Genomic DNA, 14,568 nt, shown 5'->3' on the forward strand with positions numbered 1-14,568 from the left:
ACTACTTAAGGACTTGCCATAGACAGTAGGTACAGATCCCTCCCTCAGACAAAGTCTGCTGGCTAAAATGGCTATGTAATGTCGTTTCTTCACCTAAATTGATCTAGTGGGTGAGGGTTAACGGGTGAGGGGTGGTATTAAGGTGGTTCTATGCAGGTTTCCTTGTTGTGACACCATCCAAACGGCTCTTAGCAGCATATAAAGATTCCTGACACCAAACACTTTTAACTGACTCAACGAAAATCAATGTTTTTTTTTTTCTTTTGCATTTGGAGTGTTTATAGTGTTTATATTTTGCATAATATGTCTACTTTAAGCATTAATATTTAGTAACTGTCATGTTATTAATGTCACTCACATTTAACTTGAGCAACACTGCTGAGGTAAACTTATGACTACATTTGCACTGCTGAGGTACTGTAGCTATGTATACTATTACAGAACTACTGATTAAATTAGCGTCTGATCACCAAAAGCATTTCTAGTGTTTAGTTTTACACTCTACACAGACTAATTAAATGAAGAAATGAAAATGTACAGCTTAGTTTTACATATCACGCTCTGTTTTAGTTTAATCAGTTTCCTAGCTGAGCTTTTTTCCAGCTGAATGTTACAAGCTGTACAGGGCAAGTAACATAGTAACATTAGCTGAGGTAACTTATACTTAGCATTTGTTTGTTTACCAAAAAATGGGTGTGTAAATGTCAGTCACATTTAGTCACTTGAGTAACACTGCTGAGGTAAACTTATGACTAATATTGCACTTATAAGGTACTGTAGCTATGTCCCTATGACAGTACTACTAAATAAATCTGTGTATGATCATCAAAACCACTTTCATTGTTTGTTTTACGTTCTACTGGCACTAATTAAATGAAGAGATTTTTGCACTTGTGTTTATAGTGTTTATATGTTGTGTAATATGTGCACTTTAAATATTAATATTTAGTAACTGTCATGTTATATTTAGTTGAGACATTACATAACCATTTAAAATGTTTATCTATTTATATTATATGTTTATATCTTTGACCTATACTTTTAACTGTATTACTTTCAATATTATAAATATAGTATTTAAAGTATCGCTTGGCTCCCCCACACAACTGCATGTGTTTCTCTGTCCGTGCTGGTCCTCACGCCGTGCCACAGCGCCCCCCTAGTGGTAGGGCGGTATGAGAGAAACGCATACCAGTTCAAAACGAGCCCCCAAAAGCCAAACGAGCACTGGATTTTAATCTACACAGATTTATCTCCTAAAAAAAGTTTATTTGGGTGAGTAAAGCACTTTTGTTTATTTACAGTAAGCTTAGATTTACAGATTTCCATCGATATACTCGCTTCTGAAAGGCATAGAAGCTAGCACTTTTAGCACGGTTAGCAGTTAATGCTAATGCTGCCTCAGCAGTGCTAGCCAGGGTAAGCAGCAGGCTACAGGCAGATAATACTCACCTCTGATCGGCAAAAGAGCTAACGCTTAGCACAGTTAGTAGATAATGCCGCCAGACAGCACTACATTGAGAAACCCTATGTGTTTCGGTAAACCAAGGCAATATTAGCTAGCGGTTTGTCCCACGTTGCTTGTAAACACAACGGCTACAATCTAAAATAATAATAATCAACTCTGAATGGTAAAAAGACCTAGCGCTTAGCGGGTAATGCTAATGTTGCTCCAGCCGTTCTAGCTGGGGTTAGCAGCAGGCTAGAGGCCGATACTACTCACCTCTGAATAGAGAAAGAGCTAGCGTTCAATTAGTAAAAGTAAGTTTTAAAGTGTATAAAGTAGTCGTCACATGACACCACTGAATGAACACAATGAGACAATAAGTGCAGGTGAAGGCACTCAGGCACACAGCCACTGAACTGAGACCAACACAATAATACCTCTCTCTCTCCTTCTTTCTCTCTCTCTCTCTCTCTCTCTCTCTCTCTCTCACGCAGAGGGAAGAGCAGATGTTATCTGTGGTTAAATGCTGCTAATGGACTTTGAGAGTACGCTCGGACTGCACCACATAATGGCAACAGTGTGAGATAAAGAGTCTCACACACACAAACACGCACACACACACACACACACACACACACACACACACACACACACACACACACACGCACGCTACATGCCAGGACATTATATACTAAATGCTCACAACTGCTTTATTAGGTACACCTACTCACTGTGCACACTTTAATAAATCAGATCTGATCACCCAAACTCTCAAAAGGTTACGGTGTTCAGTTATACACCTTACGTGCAATAATTAAAAGAAGGAATAAAACATTTTACTCTAGTCACACTGCTGAGGTAAACTTATGACTTTTTTGCACTATAAGGTGCTCTGGATTGTAAGGCGCACTATAAATAAAGTCCATTTTCTGGTCTATTTTCATACATAAGTGTTCTGGATTATAAGGAGCATTATGTGTGTAGTAGTGCATATCAAAATATTTTTCAAGATTCTGACCGTTTCACGTTATATCACAGTATTTTTATTATTATATTTTTATTATTTTTTTGCATGACTGGGCTTTAATATAGGTTTGTGAGTTACTGTACTGTTAGGAGTACATATGATATAAAACACTAAGGCTTTAAATGAAGGATTTGATTACTTTGTCCCACAAAATTACACAATATATGAAGAAATCAGCCTTTATTATTAGAATAACAGCTGAAAATGTAAACAATAGACCTTAAAAAGAGATACGCCAACAACTTTAATACAACTTACTTTACAAAATAAAAAAATATTTTTAAAAGTTCCATAAACACTATAAATAAACATAATATACTTAATACTTAATTAATGTTTAAGGATTCAAAGAGATATTTCTCTAAATCTCGTTTGCACAAGTCAGACACAAGTTTAATGTAAATTTACAGCTACAATTCCCTTTCTTCTCCAGTTAACAAATTCATTCAAATCATCCTTCATGCTACAGTATTAATATATTTTAAAAAGGCTGTAGTTACTGCTCTATTTTACTGGGATAAAAACACTCCTACAGTAGAAATGGCAGCAGGTCGGTGCTGGTCCTCACGCTGTGCCACAGCGCCCCCTTGCGGTAGGGCGGTATGAGAGAAACGCATACCGGTTTAAAACGAGCCCCCAAAAGCCAAACAAGCACTGGATGTTTATCTACATAGATTTTTCTCATGAAAACTGTTTATTTGGGTGAGTGAAGCACTTCTGGATATTTACAGTAAGCTTAGATTTACAGATTTCCACCAATATACTTGCCTCTGAACGCCACAGAAGCTAGCACTTTTAGCACGGTTAGCGGTTAATGCTAATGCTGCTCCAGCAGTGCTAGCCAGGGTTAGCAGCAGGCTACAGGCAGATAATATTCACCTCTGATCGGCAAAAGAGCTAACGCTTAGCACAGTTAGTAGATAATGCCGCCTAACAGCACAGAATAAATCAGAGACTGATCACCAGAAAGCACTTCCGGTGTGTACTTGCACTAATTAAATCAAGCTATAAAATTGATCTTTAGCTTAGTTCCACTTAAAGCTATGAGCTGTACAGGGCTAGCATAGCCCAACATTGCATTTGTTTGTTTACCAGAAGAATGTCTGTTTAAATCTCGCTGAGGAATGTGTCACTGTAACGACACAGAGAAAAAAAATTAATTGGCATTGCTTTTAATTAGCATTTTAGATTAAGTTAAGATGTTAAGTGGTAAATATATATTTTAAAATTGTAGTTTTGGCTAGTGTCACTGGTGTCACTCTTGGTTCAACAATCTTTCGAATGAAATATAAGACATTAGTTGAGCATTGAAGTCTGGATAGTGCTGATATTGAGCTGACGATATCTGGTTTAAAGGAGAGACCCGGGTTTGTGAAATATTCACAAGATCCCACCAATATCTCAACTATTTTCTTCAGAATAAGAGATTCTTACTTTTTCTTTACTTTTACTGTTTGTATTGTTCACCTGCATATGTTCCAATAATATTTGGAGTTTTAACACTAAACACAAACTTTTAAGAACTTCACAGTGAAAAATCAGTTAAAGTGCTGGAATTAGGAACAATAAAAGACAATAAAAAATCTATAGGAATAAAAGCTTATCTAAAAAAAACATTCAAGTTTTAAAATAATTATTGGTTCTTTTGTTTTGTTCTCAGACCATCCACTTTCCATTTAGCAGGGACACAAGACACCACCCTGTGGTTTTCACTGGAAATTCTCCTAAATGTTCCAAAAAGCCATAAAAAAAGCAGTAGGACTGGAACATGAACACACACACTCTCTCTCTCTCTCTCTCTCTCTCTCTCTCTCTGAGTAAGTCTAAATGGAAAAAGGCAGTTTTCCAGGGACAAAGCAGCTTTTAAAATGCCTTCTGCAGGACTATCACTCCATAAAAGAGTGCAAAATAAACCCGTACGCAAGTTCACCCCATCTACCAGCAGTTATAAGCTAGCATTTGAATGTAACATGGTGGTGAACCAAAGATCTCACATCAACAGCAGAGTTAAAACACTCGTCAATCATCATAAAAAATAGCTGCATCCAGAAAGAATCAACCATAAGAGGACATTTGGTGGCATGGGCACTTTTTCTCAACACAACTTTACCCAATTATTATTCTAATAGGATAATGCTCGTCCACATACTTACTGCTGCTATTTCAAGAGCTTGGCTTGAAGCACCACCGGTTCTAAACTGCTTTGCTTGGGGGGGCAGTAGAACATAATGGGTGGGCATGTTAATAGTCATATTTTTAAAGCCAGAGCTAATGGTGCTGAGAAAAAAAAAAAAATTTGTATGTGTCTTCAACAGACAACGACACATTATAGGATTTTCTACAGTGTATATTTATTGAATGAAACATTCATATAATACATGTAGAGTTAGTCCGTGAGATTAGTCAGAGATTAGCTGCTACTAACCAAGGTAAGCTCCTAACCAAGCTAAGCACATATTTAAAAAACATTCTTTGCTCACATTGCGCTTGGGGGGGGGGGGGAAACTAAATGTGGGAGGGGCAGTGGCCCCCTCAGTCCCCCCCCCCCCCCTAGAAACGGCCCTGGCTTGAAGACACATATATCATGGCCAACTGCATTGGCAGACTATACCAGATTGAAAATGTGCGGGATGCTATTGGACGTGCAATCAACACTCTTAACCCCCTACCACAAAGACTGCAGCAGGAACTGAGTGAGAATATTCAAGCTGCATGAGATGGATTTTCAAAGAACACCATTAGGAACCTCTACAACTATATACTGAGTCATCTGGCATGAAACGATAAACATTGCATTACTCCCTTCTGTACTTCTGTACGTGTAGCTCAATAAATATTACCCATATCAAATTTCTAAATTTCAATAATTTATTGTTCCTGGTAACTTAAATCTTCCTTCTAAATACAGTAGCACTACAATCACCCATGTTTATTGCAATGTTCTCAAAATTACTCACATAGAGCCGCCATCTCTTTGGGTAAATCCGTCCCGTAACGTCCGAAAAGGCTCCCATTGGCCAGGAGATCGAAGGGTGTGTGGTTCCGCATGCTGAAGGCGAAGGGGTAAAACCCAGGCATGTGACCCACAGGACGCTCCCTGTTGGTTGCCATGATAATCACAGGATGCCCCAGTATCAAACCAGTATTAATTCTCGTCTGTCCACTTTTTTTTTCTCTGAGATTCCCACAATGCACTGCAGAGATGAAGAGATTTGGAGATCCTTCAGTCCTTAGTCTTAGTCCATGGTAAAAAGTTTCTTTGACATCCAATATAGATCCAAGACCTCCTACAGCCTTGGGTGTCTGAAAAACAGATAAGATCGTTAAAACCACGGTCTTATAATTCTTATCTTTTCTTCACAATACTCAACATCATAGTCTTAAACTAACTGTTCCTCTAATTAGATAAATTACAGCCTAAACACCTCCTTAATTCTCTATGAAGTTTCCCGCTAAGGAAAATAAAAAACGTGACCATAATAATCCCAAAATAATCCCAGTCCAATTTCCACACCCAGGGTTGATAGGTACAGAACACAATAGCAGGTAAGAACAGTGTGTTACAGCCTCGGCATCCTTCCATCAAATCCCAGAAGGACTACAAGACAGATGCAGAGCTGCTAATTTTCTCCTGAACTGGTTAGCACTGATCTTAATAACTTACTAATAAAAACAACTTGAGTAGTTTTACAGCTGGTTGTCACTTCTTGTTTACAGTCACCACACTAGCCGGTGAAATAATAGCAGAGAAAACTGTGAAAAAGCTGCAGATTTCTGAGCAGGATTAGATTATGACAGTGAGAAAGGTAAAAGCTCTTGTTGTGATACAATATAAGGGAATACGTGGAAATTAAGAAGCAGCACAAGAGGGCTAATAGTTGCAAGTACCATTACCAGCTAGACTCTATGAGTAGCTTCACTGAAAGAGAAGCTAGCTAATGCTAACACCCTATCCAGGAGCTCCAGGAAACACAAAAAAAATATTTCAGACAGCTAAATTCACTGTGTTTACTTTCTGATGTTACATAAATATGTGATATACAATATAGTTCAATAAGTTCTTCTGCACTGATATGCCAAATATCCTGTACCTGTTTCCCGTGCTTGACGTTCATTTCTTAATTTATTTTTGAGTTGGTAATTGGTCAAAATGGTTTACCCTTGTAGAACTTACTGTATTTCTCAGTTATTGTGCTTTTCTTATATTGATCTTCCTGATGGGATGTGTGTCTTACATTGTTATTTACATGTTATTGTGTGTTCTAGACTATTTGTTATTTTAAGTAGCAGTATTACATACAGTTTACGCTTAAAAAAAAAAAAAACTAATCCCAATGATTTTGGATGATTCCACACTTAGCTCAAATTTAAAAAATATAAAAAAAGGAAGGAGAAGTTTAAGAGGGACACTGGGTGATGTATGGGTTTAGGGGTGGGGCAGAATGGAGAGCTGGTTGGGCTGAGCAGTGTGCCTCTGATAGCGGTGAGACCCAGATGGGGACGGTATTATTGACTGACTGATTTGCATACGGTGAGTGTCTGCGTACCAAAGTACACGGAAACATCATCTTCACCTATAGCACAGTTGAACCTGAGAGGGCCCTGTTTTTAAAGATTTGGAAATGTTTATAATTTTTTTAAGCAGCACTGACATGTTTTAATGACATAGCTTTTAATGAAAAAGAAATATGCTTTAGGGTTTAGTGCCTCTTTTAGGCTGCAATCCTTTGCGATCCTGTTGACATTTGGTTGTTCAACAGAAACTGAATAATAATTTTTTTTTTTATGGTTTCTTTGGTAGAGTTTCTGTTACACATTACCTTTTTGAATCCTGCACCTCATATATTAACCCAAAGTATAAAAAAATACACTCAGCATTAAAAAAATATATAAAAACTGATAAAAACTATCAAAACTGATGTGAAAACTTATTAAAACTAACTGAATTAAAGGGGAAAATGTCAAAATGAAAAAAAAAAGAACTACAATTATTACCATGGTTCTCAGTTCAGATAGGAATGTGATTATACGTTGACGACTTAGTGGTATTAGTGATCTACTAAATGAGAACTTGATTTAATGTTGTTTCTAAATACTGTATGCAAATTAATTTCAACATTTATTACTAACTGCACTATTGATTCATGAGTAGTAGTAGCAGCAGTAGTAACATGTAGTGAGAGCGACTCAATGAACTGCTTTTATTCTCAGATTTCTGGGCTGCAGTAGGTGTTCAGTTCTTTGTTAAAGCTGTCATTCATCAGCAGAACCGCCGGTTCTTACAGCCTACGCAGAACCTGCTCCCACTCCAGTTCTGCTCCAATCTGAATACAGAATCTCAGAGCTCTACAGAGTAGAGCAAAACAACTTCGTAAAGAGTACGAGCCAAAAACAACGTGAAATGATTGCCTGCAAAAGGCCACAGAGCAATATCGATGGGATGATTTATTTTTATACCATCCTCTCCCGGCCATAAAGCTTCCCTTTGTTTCTGTAATTCAGCGCCGGAAAAAAAAAGAAGAAGGAAAAACATATCTACGAGAAACGTCTTGTTTCCAACCACTCAACTTTTAAAGCGTGGAGAGATTAAATGTGTTCCTTATTGCTTCCTTTATTCCCTGAGCAGGAACACATTTTATAGACATTACATGTCCAAATATTTATGGACACCCCTTCTAATGAATGCATTTATTTAGTTCCTTTAAGCGAAGCATTCCAACATCTTGTCTAGCCTGTAGTAAAGAAGTACTGCCAAAAGAATAGGAACTTCTAAAGCAGATAAACAAACAAAATGAAAACATTGTCCACAGCGACAGGCAAGGTCCAGTCTTTAGGGGGTTTAAATCCCTCAGAATTAAGTAAGAATAGAGTAAAGTTTGTGCCAAAAGTTTTTCACAAAAAATACAATTTTAAGAATCGAAAGGTAAAATTGCATGTTGCAAATTCAAAAGAGAAAAATATATAGCAAATATATATTTTTAAATATACTTAATTATCCTTTGTCAGTCATTGCTTTTATTTTATTTATTTTTTGTTAAAGACTTTTGCTTCTAAGTTTTAACACAGTTTTCACGGGTGGGGCGGGGCCTAGAATAAGGCGTTTCCCTTGAATCTCCATTGTTCTGGTTTTGGACTTACTGCTAGTTCCCTGAATCCTCGTCTGAGACTGACTACGCCCACCCCGCCAGTTTCAAGGGTTCTGCTAAGCATGGCGGAGTGAACAGGTTCCAGTGCACAACAGCAGCAGCAGATACTTTTTTCATTTAAATTTCATACTAAGGTTATGTTTATTGTTATATTTATTCTCTAAGCAAGTGTTTCACTCCATTAAAAAACTCACAATAGCAAGGTGTGCTAAATATCCATGTGCAAGGTAGGTAACTAGCTAACTCACTAATTCACTAATTAGGTAACTAGCTAACGCACTAGCACACTGACTAGCTAACTCAATAAGTTCCCTGACTAGGTAACTAGCTAACCCACTAGCTCACTGACTAGCTAACTCAATAAGTTCACTGACTAGGGAACTAGCTTACTCACTAACAAGCTAACTCACTAATTCACTGACTAGGTAACTAGCTAACGCACTTGCTCACTAACTAGGTAACAATCTAACTCACTGACTAGGTAACTCCCTAGTTCACTGACTAGGTAACTGGCTAACACACTAGCTTACTGACTAGCTAACTCATTAAATTCACTGATCTGGTAACTCACTATCTCACTAACTAGCTAACTCATTAAGTTCACTGACTAGCTAACATACTGACTAGGTCCCTCCGTAGTTCACTGACAAGGTAACTAGCTAACTCACTAGCTTACTGACTAGCTAACTCACTAACTAGGTAACTCATTAACTAGGTAACTCACTAACTAGGTAACTCACTAAGTTCACTGACTAGGTAACTCCCTAGTTCACGGACTACTTTGCGCATAAATATTTAGCACACCTCGCTAACATGGGATTTCTAATGGAGTGAAACAGTCGCTTAGAATAAATATAACATTTAACGTTTGAAACGTATGAAATTTAATTGTAAAAGTATCTGCTGCTGGCACCCATTTACTCCTGTGTTTGGAAAAACGCTTGAAGATGGCAGGGTGGGCATGGTCAGTCTCAGACAGGGTAGTCCAAAATCAGCTGACCAATGGAGATTCAAGGGGAAACGTGTGCCAAAAAACTGAAGCAGATGCAAATGAGAGATTCCAGAAGCAAAAGTCTTTAACAAAAATATACACAGAAAATTCACAAAAACACATAAATAAAAGCAAAGACTGACAAAATCCAAACTGAAATATTTTTTAATAACTGCAAGGGATAATAAAGTAACCAAGTATATTTAAAATATATATATATATTTGCTATATATTTTTTTCTCTTTAATATTTGTTTTTTGTGTTTGTTTTATTATTTGTACTTTTGGCACAAAATTTATTCCATAATTGAGACCAATGCATTCGAATGGGATGGGTTGAGGATAGGCTGGGTTGGTGATCTTCCAACATCCTGACCTCTAAAATAAACGGAACGTATTCGCTGAAGGCAATCACATCTTTACAGCAGTGCTCAAAACAAAGGTAGTACACAACCTTCCCTGGACATCAGGGGTACAATGGTAGAGTAGGATAAATTCTATTCTTTATAATACCTTTAATTGACCCCAGATCAAGCAATCAATGAGCAGGTGTGCCAACACTTTTGGGCTTCTGTCTAAAGCTCTACCATTACAATATTATCTCATCAGACAGATCCCATCAAAGGAACTGGAACAGCTCAGCAGAATGGCATTTGGCGGCATCATTGGGCATCGGTGGCTTCAAAGAAGGTCAAAATTTAACGTCAGGAACGCTAAAAAGTAACAAACCAAGTCCGTGTTTCTCGCAAATTACCGTTAAATTTGCGAAAGTGAGAGCAGACGGCCAGATGAAAGAGTGGGAGCTGGGGTGGGAGCTGGGATGGCAGGAGAGTGGTGGAGGGGGGCAGGAGGGGGTTGGCGAGACTGAGACCGAGCCTCTTGTTTGGGGCATTCATTTGAATGGCCTCCAAAGCCGTGAAGTGATTCCAGGCAAAGCCATATGATTTAAATCAGAACTTCTCCTCAATAAAGACGCTTCTGTTCTTCAGCCAGCCTCCAACCGCCACATGCCCAGGGTGGAGGGCACTCACCGTGGGCACGCTTAACCCCTTCCAGCTCTCGCTGCTCTCCAACAATGCAGAACGGAAAGTTGCACAACTCTTCTAAACATCTGTTTTCAGATTTTGACACATTTGGAGAACTTGTAATGTATTTGTTTTAATCAGACTTCTGTTTTGTTCACAAGTTTGATAATAATAAGTGTCATTTTGGAGCATTTCTATTGGTTCGTTCTTTCTGAAATTCTGTACACTGACTTGCTAAAAGTCATGGGACAGCAGTATGCAATTAAATCACAAAGTGTCACTTCAGGGACGGCTTGTGAAAACCCATATCTATGTACTGTGAACACAAGGCATTACTACCCACAGTGGGCAGTGCAGTGTGTGGCAAGGATGATGATGATTGGCAGCATCTGGATAGAATTGCAACTCTGGCAGAAATCACAATGACATTCAAAGCAGGAAACCCCACCCACATACCCATGGGTCAGTGCAGCTTCCATTGGAACATAACAAAAGTCATGGGACACAATACTAGTTGCTACAGAATATGTTGTAATGCATTTGGTATGCTTGTGCCAAGGATTATAAGGAACGGTAATATTTATTTTTTTATAAATAAATATGGGTAATTTAGGTCTTAAATTGTCTTAAATTTACTGTAAACTTGCAGCAATGTGTTTAATGTAGGTGGAAAAACACAGTGGCCTATCGTAAACATCTAATCTGTGAAGAGAACTAAGATTAACGAAGAGCTACCAGGGATAGAACTAAGGTTAGTGGAAAGCTAGCTAACATTAGCGGCAATTTAGCTTACATACTAACGTTAGCAGCAAGCTAACTAATGTTTGCAGCAAACCAACTAACATACTAACTTTAGCTATCTTAAGCGAGCTAGCTAACGTTACTAGTTATAGAATGAAGGTAGGCGGAAAGTTAGCTAAATAACATACAAACTTTAGCGGTGAGCTAGCTAACATACTAACTTTAGCAGAAAGCTAGCTAACATACTAACTTTGGCTATCTTAAACAAGCTATCTAACATTACCAGGGATAGAACTAAATAGAAGTTAGCAGAAAGCTAGTTAACATTAGAGGGGCGAGAACTAAAGAAATTATCACTACATTTTTGGGTCTTTAATTATATTTACTGAGTTCTTAAAAGGTCCTAAAAAGCCTTAAATTTGACTTTTAAAATGGTGCAGGAACCCGTCTATATAAACAGCAAAGGGCCGATCAGTGAACCCTGTGGAACGGCACATAAATTTTTTTATGACAACGCATTTGATGGCAAAATGGCAAAACATAAAAATAAGAAAAAATAGAACATCAACTTCCTCCATTTTATATGAATCATAGTTTTCAGATAACATAACAATATAAAAGGCAGGACCCCAGTAAAGATCACCCTACTCTTTATCAGTTCTAAGAAAAATGCTTTAGATAATCCAATATGTGTAAAATTGACATATATATTTTATACAGCATTGACCTTTTATAACAGTGCTACAAGTCGACAAAACTTCTGTCACTTCAGCTTAAGGGTTCACTCTGGTTGAGTTTCTACTTGGATAAATTGCCCAAAAGCCCAAAAATAATTCAAATGCAATAAAAATCACAGCACGCAGTGTATTGAATTATTATGTATTAGATTAGCGTGGATTTATAGGCTGTTGAACTCCAGCTCTGACTAAATTGTTCCAAGCATCAGAAAATAGCAAAAGGCTGCATTCAATCTAAACTCATGATCTAAGTGCTATTATTCTTTTTTTTATGGCTGCAGTTTGTCTTCAATCGCTGAATACTGAGTGATATAGTGTGTGGCAGTTTGTATCAATGACATCACAATTTTTTTAATTGATATATTGGGAGCTAAATGGCAAGAACCTACTGTGTTAATATAATAGTCAAAGAAGTTTTGAACATGTTCACAGATGTGGCTTTTTGTAGACTAGGTAAATGTAGAAGTTTTGGTGACTGTATTTTTAGTCACATAATCAAGAATATCAAATATCATTAGATGTTAGCTGTTTTCAAACTGGTCAAACTTGTCAAGCTGGTTGGTCATCTTTAGATTGTGACCACTTTTATATGAATCTTTCCATTTGATGGTTAAGCTGGTTTACTAGTAAGTTCAATCAAACAAACTAGTCAACCAGTATGACCAAGCCTGTTGACCAGCATGCCCTACTTGAACCCACTGGTCCACCAGTATGAGCAGCTTGATCAAACTCTTTAAATGCTTCTGCCAGTTTGATAACTTTTGGGTTAGTCAAGCTAAATTTGCTCATGCTGGTAGATCAGCTACTCCATCAACCTTCAAACTCAAACATCTTCCATACTGGTCAAGACCTAACCAGTTTAAGCTGCCAGCCTGCCAGTGTTGGGAATGTATGTTCAACTGGATTACCAGCTGTTCCACCAAGCTGACCAACAAAGACCAGCTTAGACCATCGACAATCAATGATCAAGCTCTCATCAGTTGACGGATACCTTACAGGATGTTCTGAATTATACGTTTTAGGACATGTTTCGAAGTCGAAAAACTAGTTTATGAAAGTAGTTGTGGGTTTTGTTTGGAAACTGGTGGACAATAGGGTTCCATTTCTCAACCAGAATCTTTGGTCTGCACAGTTCCAGCAGAGTCACTCTAGAACCTTATGGCAAGGGGCAACAGGTGTAATCGGACTACAGAACCCAAACTCTGGACTGGAGAGTGCAGACCTATGCTTTCCTTGAGGCTTTGATAAGCTTAGTCAAGCTAAAGTTGGTCATGCTGGTAGATCAGCTACTCCATCAACCTTCAAACTCAAACATCTTCCATATTGGTCAAGACCTAACCAGTTTAAGCTGCCAGTTTGCCAGTATAGAGCATGTACGTTCAACTGGATTACCAGCTTTTCAACCAAGTTGTCCAACAAAGACCAGCTTAGACCATCGACAATCAATGATTAAGCTATCATCAGTTGATGGACACCTTGTAGGATGTTCTGAATTATGAACTTTACGACCTGTTTCAAAGTCGAAAAATTAGTTTATGAAAGTAGTTTCTGGTTTTGTTTGGAAACTTGTGGACGATAGGGTTTTAAAAATAGTCTGAACATTTCGCAACCAGAACCTTTGGTCACAGTTCCAGCAGAGTCGCTCTAGAAACTTGTGGCAAGGGGCTACAGGTGAAATCGGACTACAAAACCCAAACTCTGGACTAGAGAGTGCAGACGTATGCTTTCCTTGAGGCTTTGACAAGCTTAGTCAAGCCTAATTTGGTCATGCTGGTAGATCAGCTACTACATTCACCATCAAACTCTAATGAAAACATATTCCATACTAGTCAAGACCTAACCAGTTTAAGCTGCCAGTTTGCCAGTATAGAGGATGTACGTTCAACTGGATTACCAGCTTTTCAACCAAGTTAACCAACAAAGACCAGCGCAGAGCGAGAGTTAAGTTGCAGATTGAATTCTGCTGTGATTTGGGCAGCCGTGGTTTTATGGATACAATCCACGTTAGCACCCGAACATCCCTTTCAGACAGCTTCCTCTTACAGCGTCCACAGTTAATCCTGTTGGATGTGGTTCGTCCTTCTTAGTGGTATGCTGACATTACCCTGGATACCGTGGCTCTTGATACATTACAAAGACTTGCTGTCTTGTCTTGGACACAGAGACGTGCACCAACAATTTGTTCTTTTGAACTCTGGTATGTCACCCATAATGTTGTGTGCATTGCAGTATTTTGAGCAAAACTGTGTTCTTACCCTGCTAATTGAACCTTCACACTCTGCTCTTACTGGTGCAATGTGCAATTAATGAAGATTGGCCACCTGGCTGGTCCAATTTAGCCAGTTTCATTGTCCAACCCCTGTACATTTTATATTCAAACTACAATTTGACTTTTTATATTCAAACTACTGAAATGTCCCTAAATGAATTGATTTTGAATCGAAACCCCTACTTT

General features: G+C 38.1%; 1 protein-coding gene across 1 annotated transcript in view; it reads right to left on the minus strand.

Annotated features, from left to right (window-relative positions):
• The window catches only part of LOC103025997 (retinoic acid receptor gamma-A), a 97,498-nt gene that overhangs the window by 57,810 nt on the left and 25,120 nt on the right, over window positions 1–14,568 (minus strand). Inside the window, exon 2 of the mRNA XM_049471896.1 lies at window positions 5,432–5,777. Coding sequence (XP_049327853.1) covers window positions 5,432–5,585 — 154 coding nt within the window. The 5' untranslated portion in view covers window positions 5,586–5,777. The remainder of the gene's footprint in view (window positions 1–5,431; window positions 5,778–14,568) is intronic.

This window comes from Astyanax mexicanus, chromosome 24, assembly GCF_023375975.1.
Source record: "Astyanax mexicanus isolate ESR-SI-001 chromosome 24, AstMex3_surface, whole genome shotgun sequence".
In the NCBI taxonomy this organism is placed as follows: Eukaryota; Metazoa; Chordata; class Actinopteri; order Characiformes; family Acestrorhamphidae; genus Astyanax; species Astyanax mexicanus.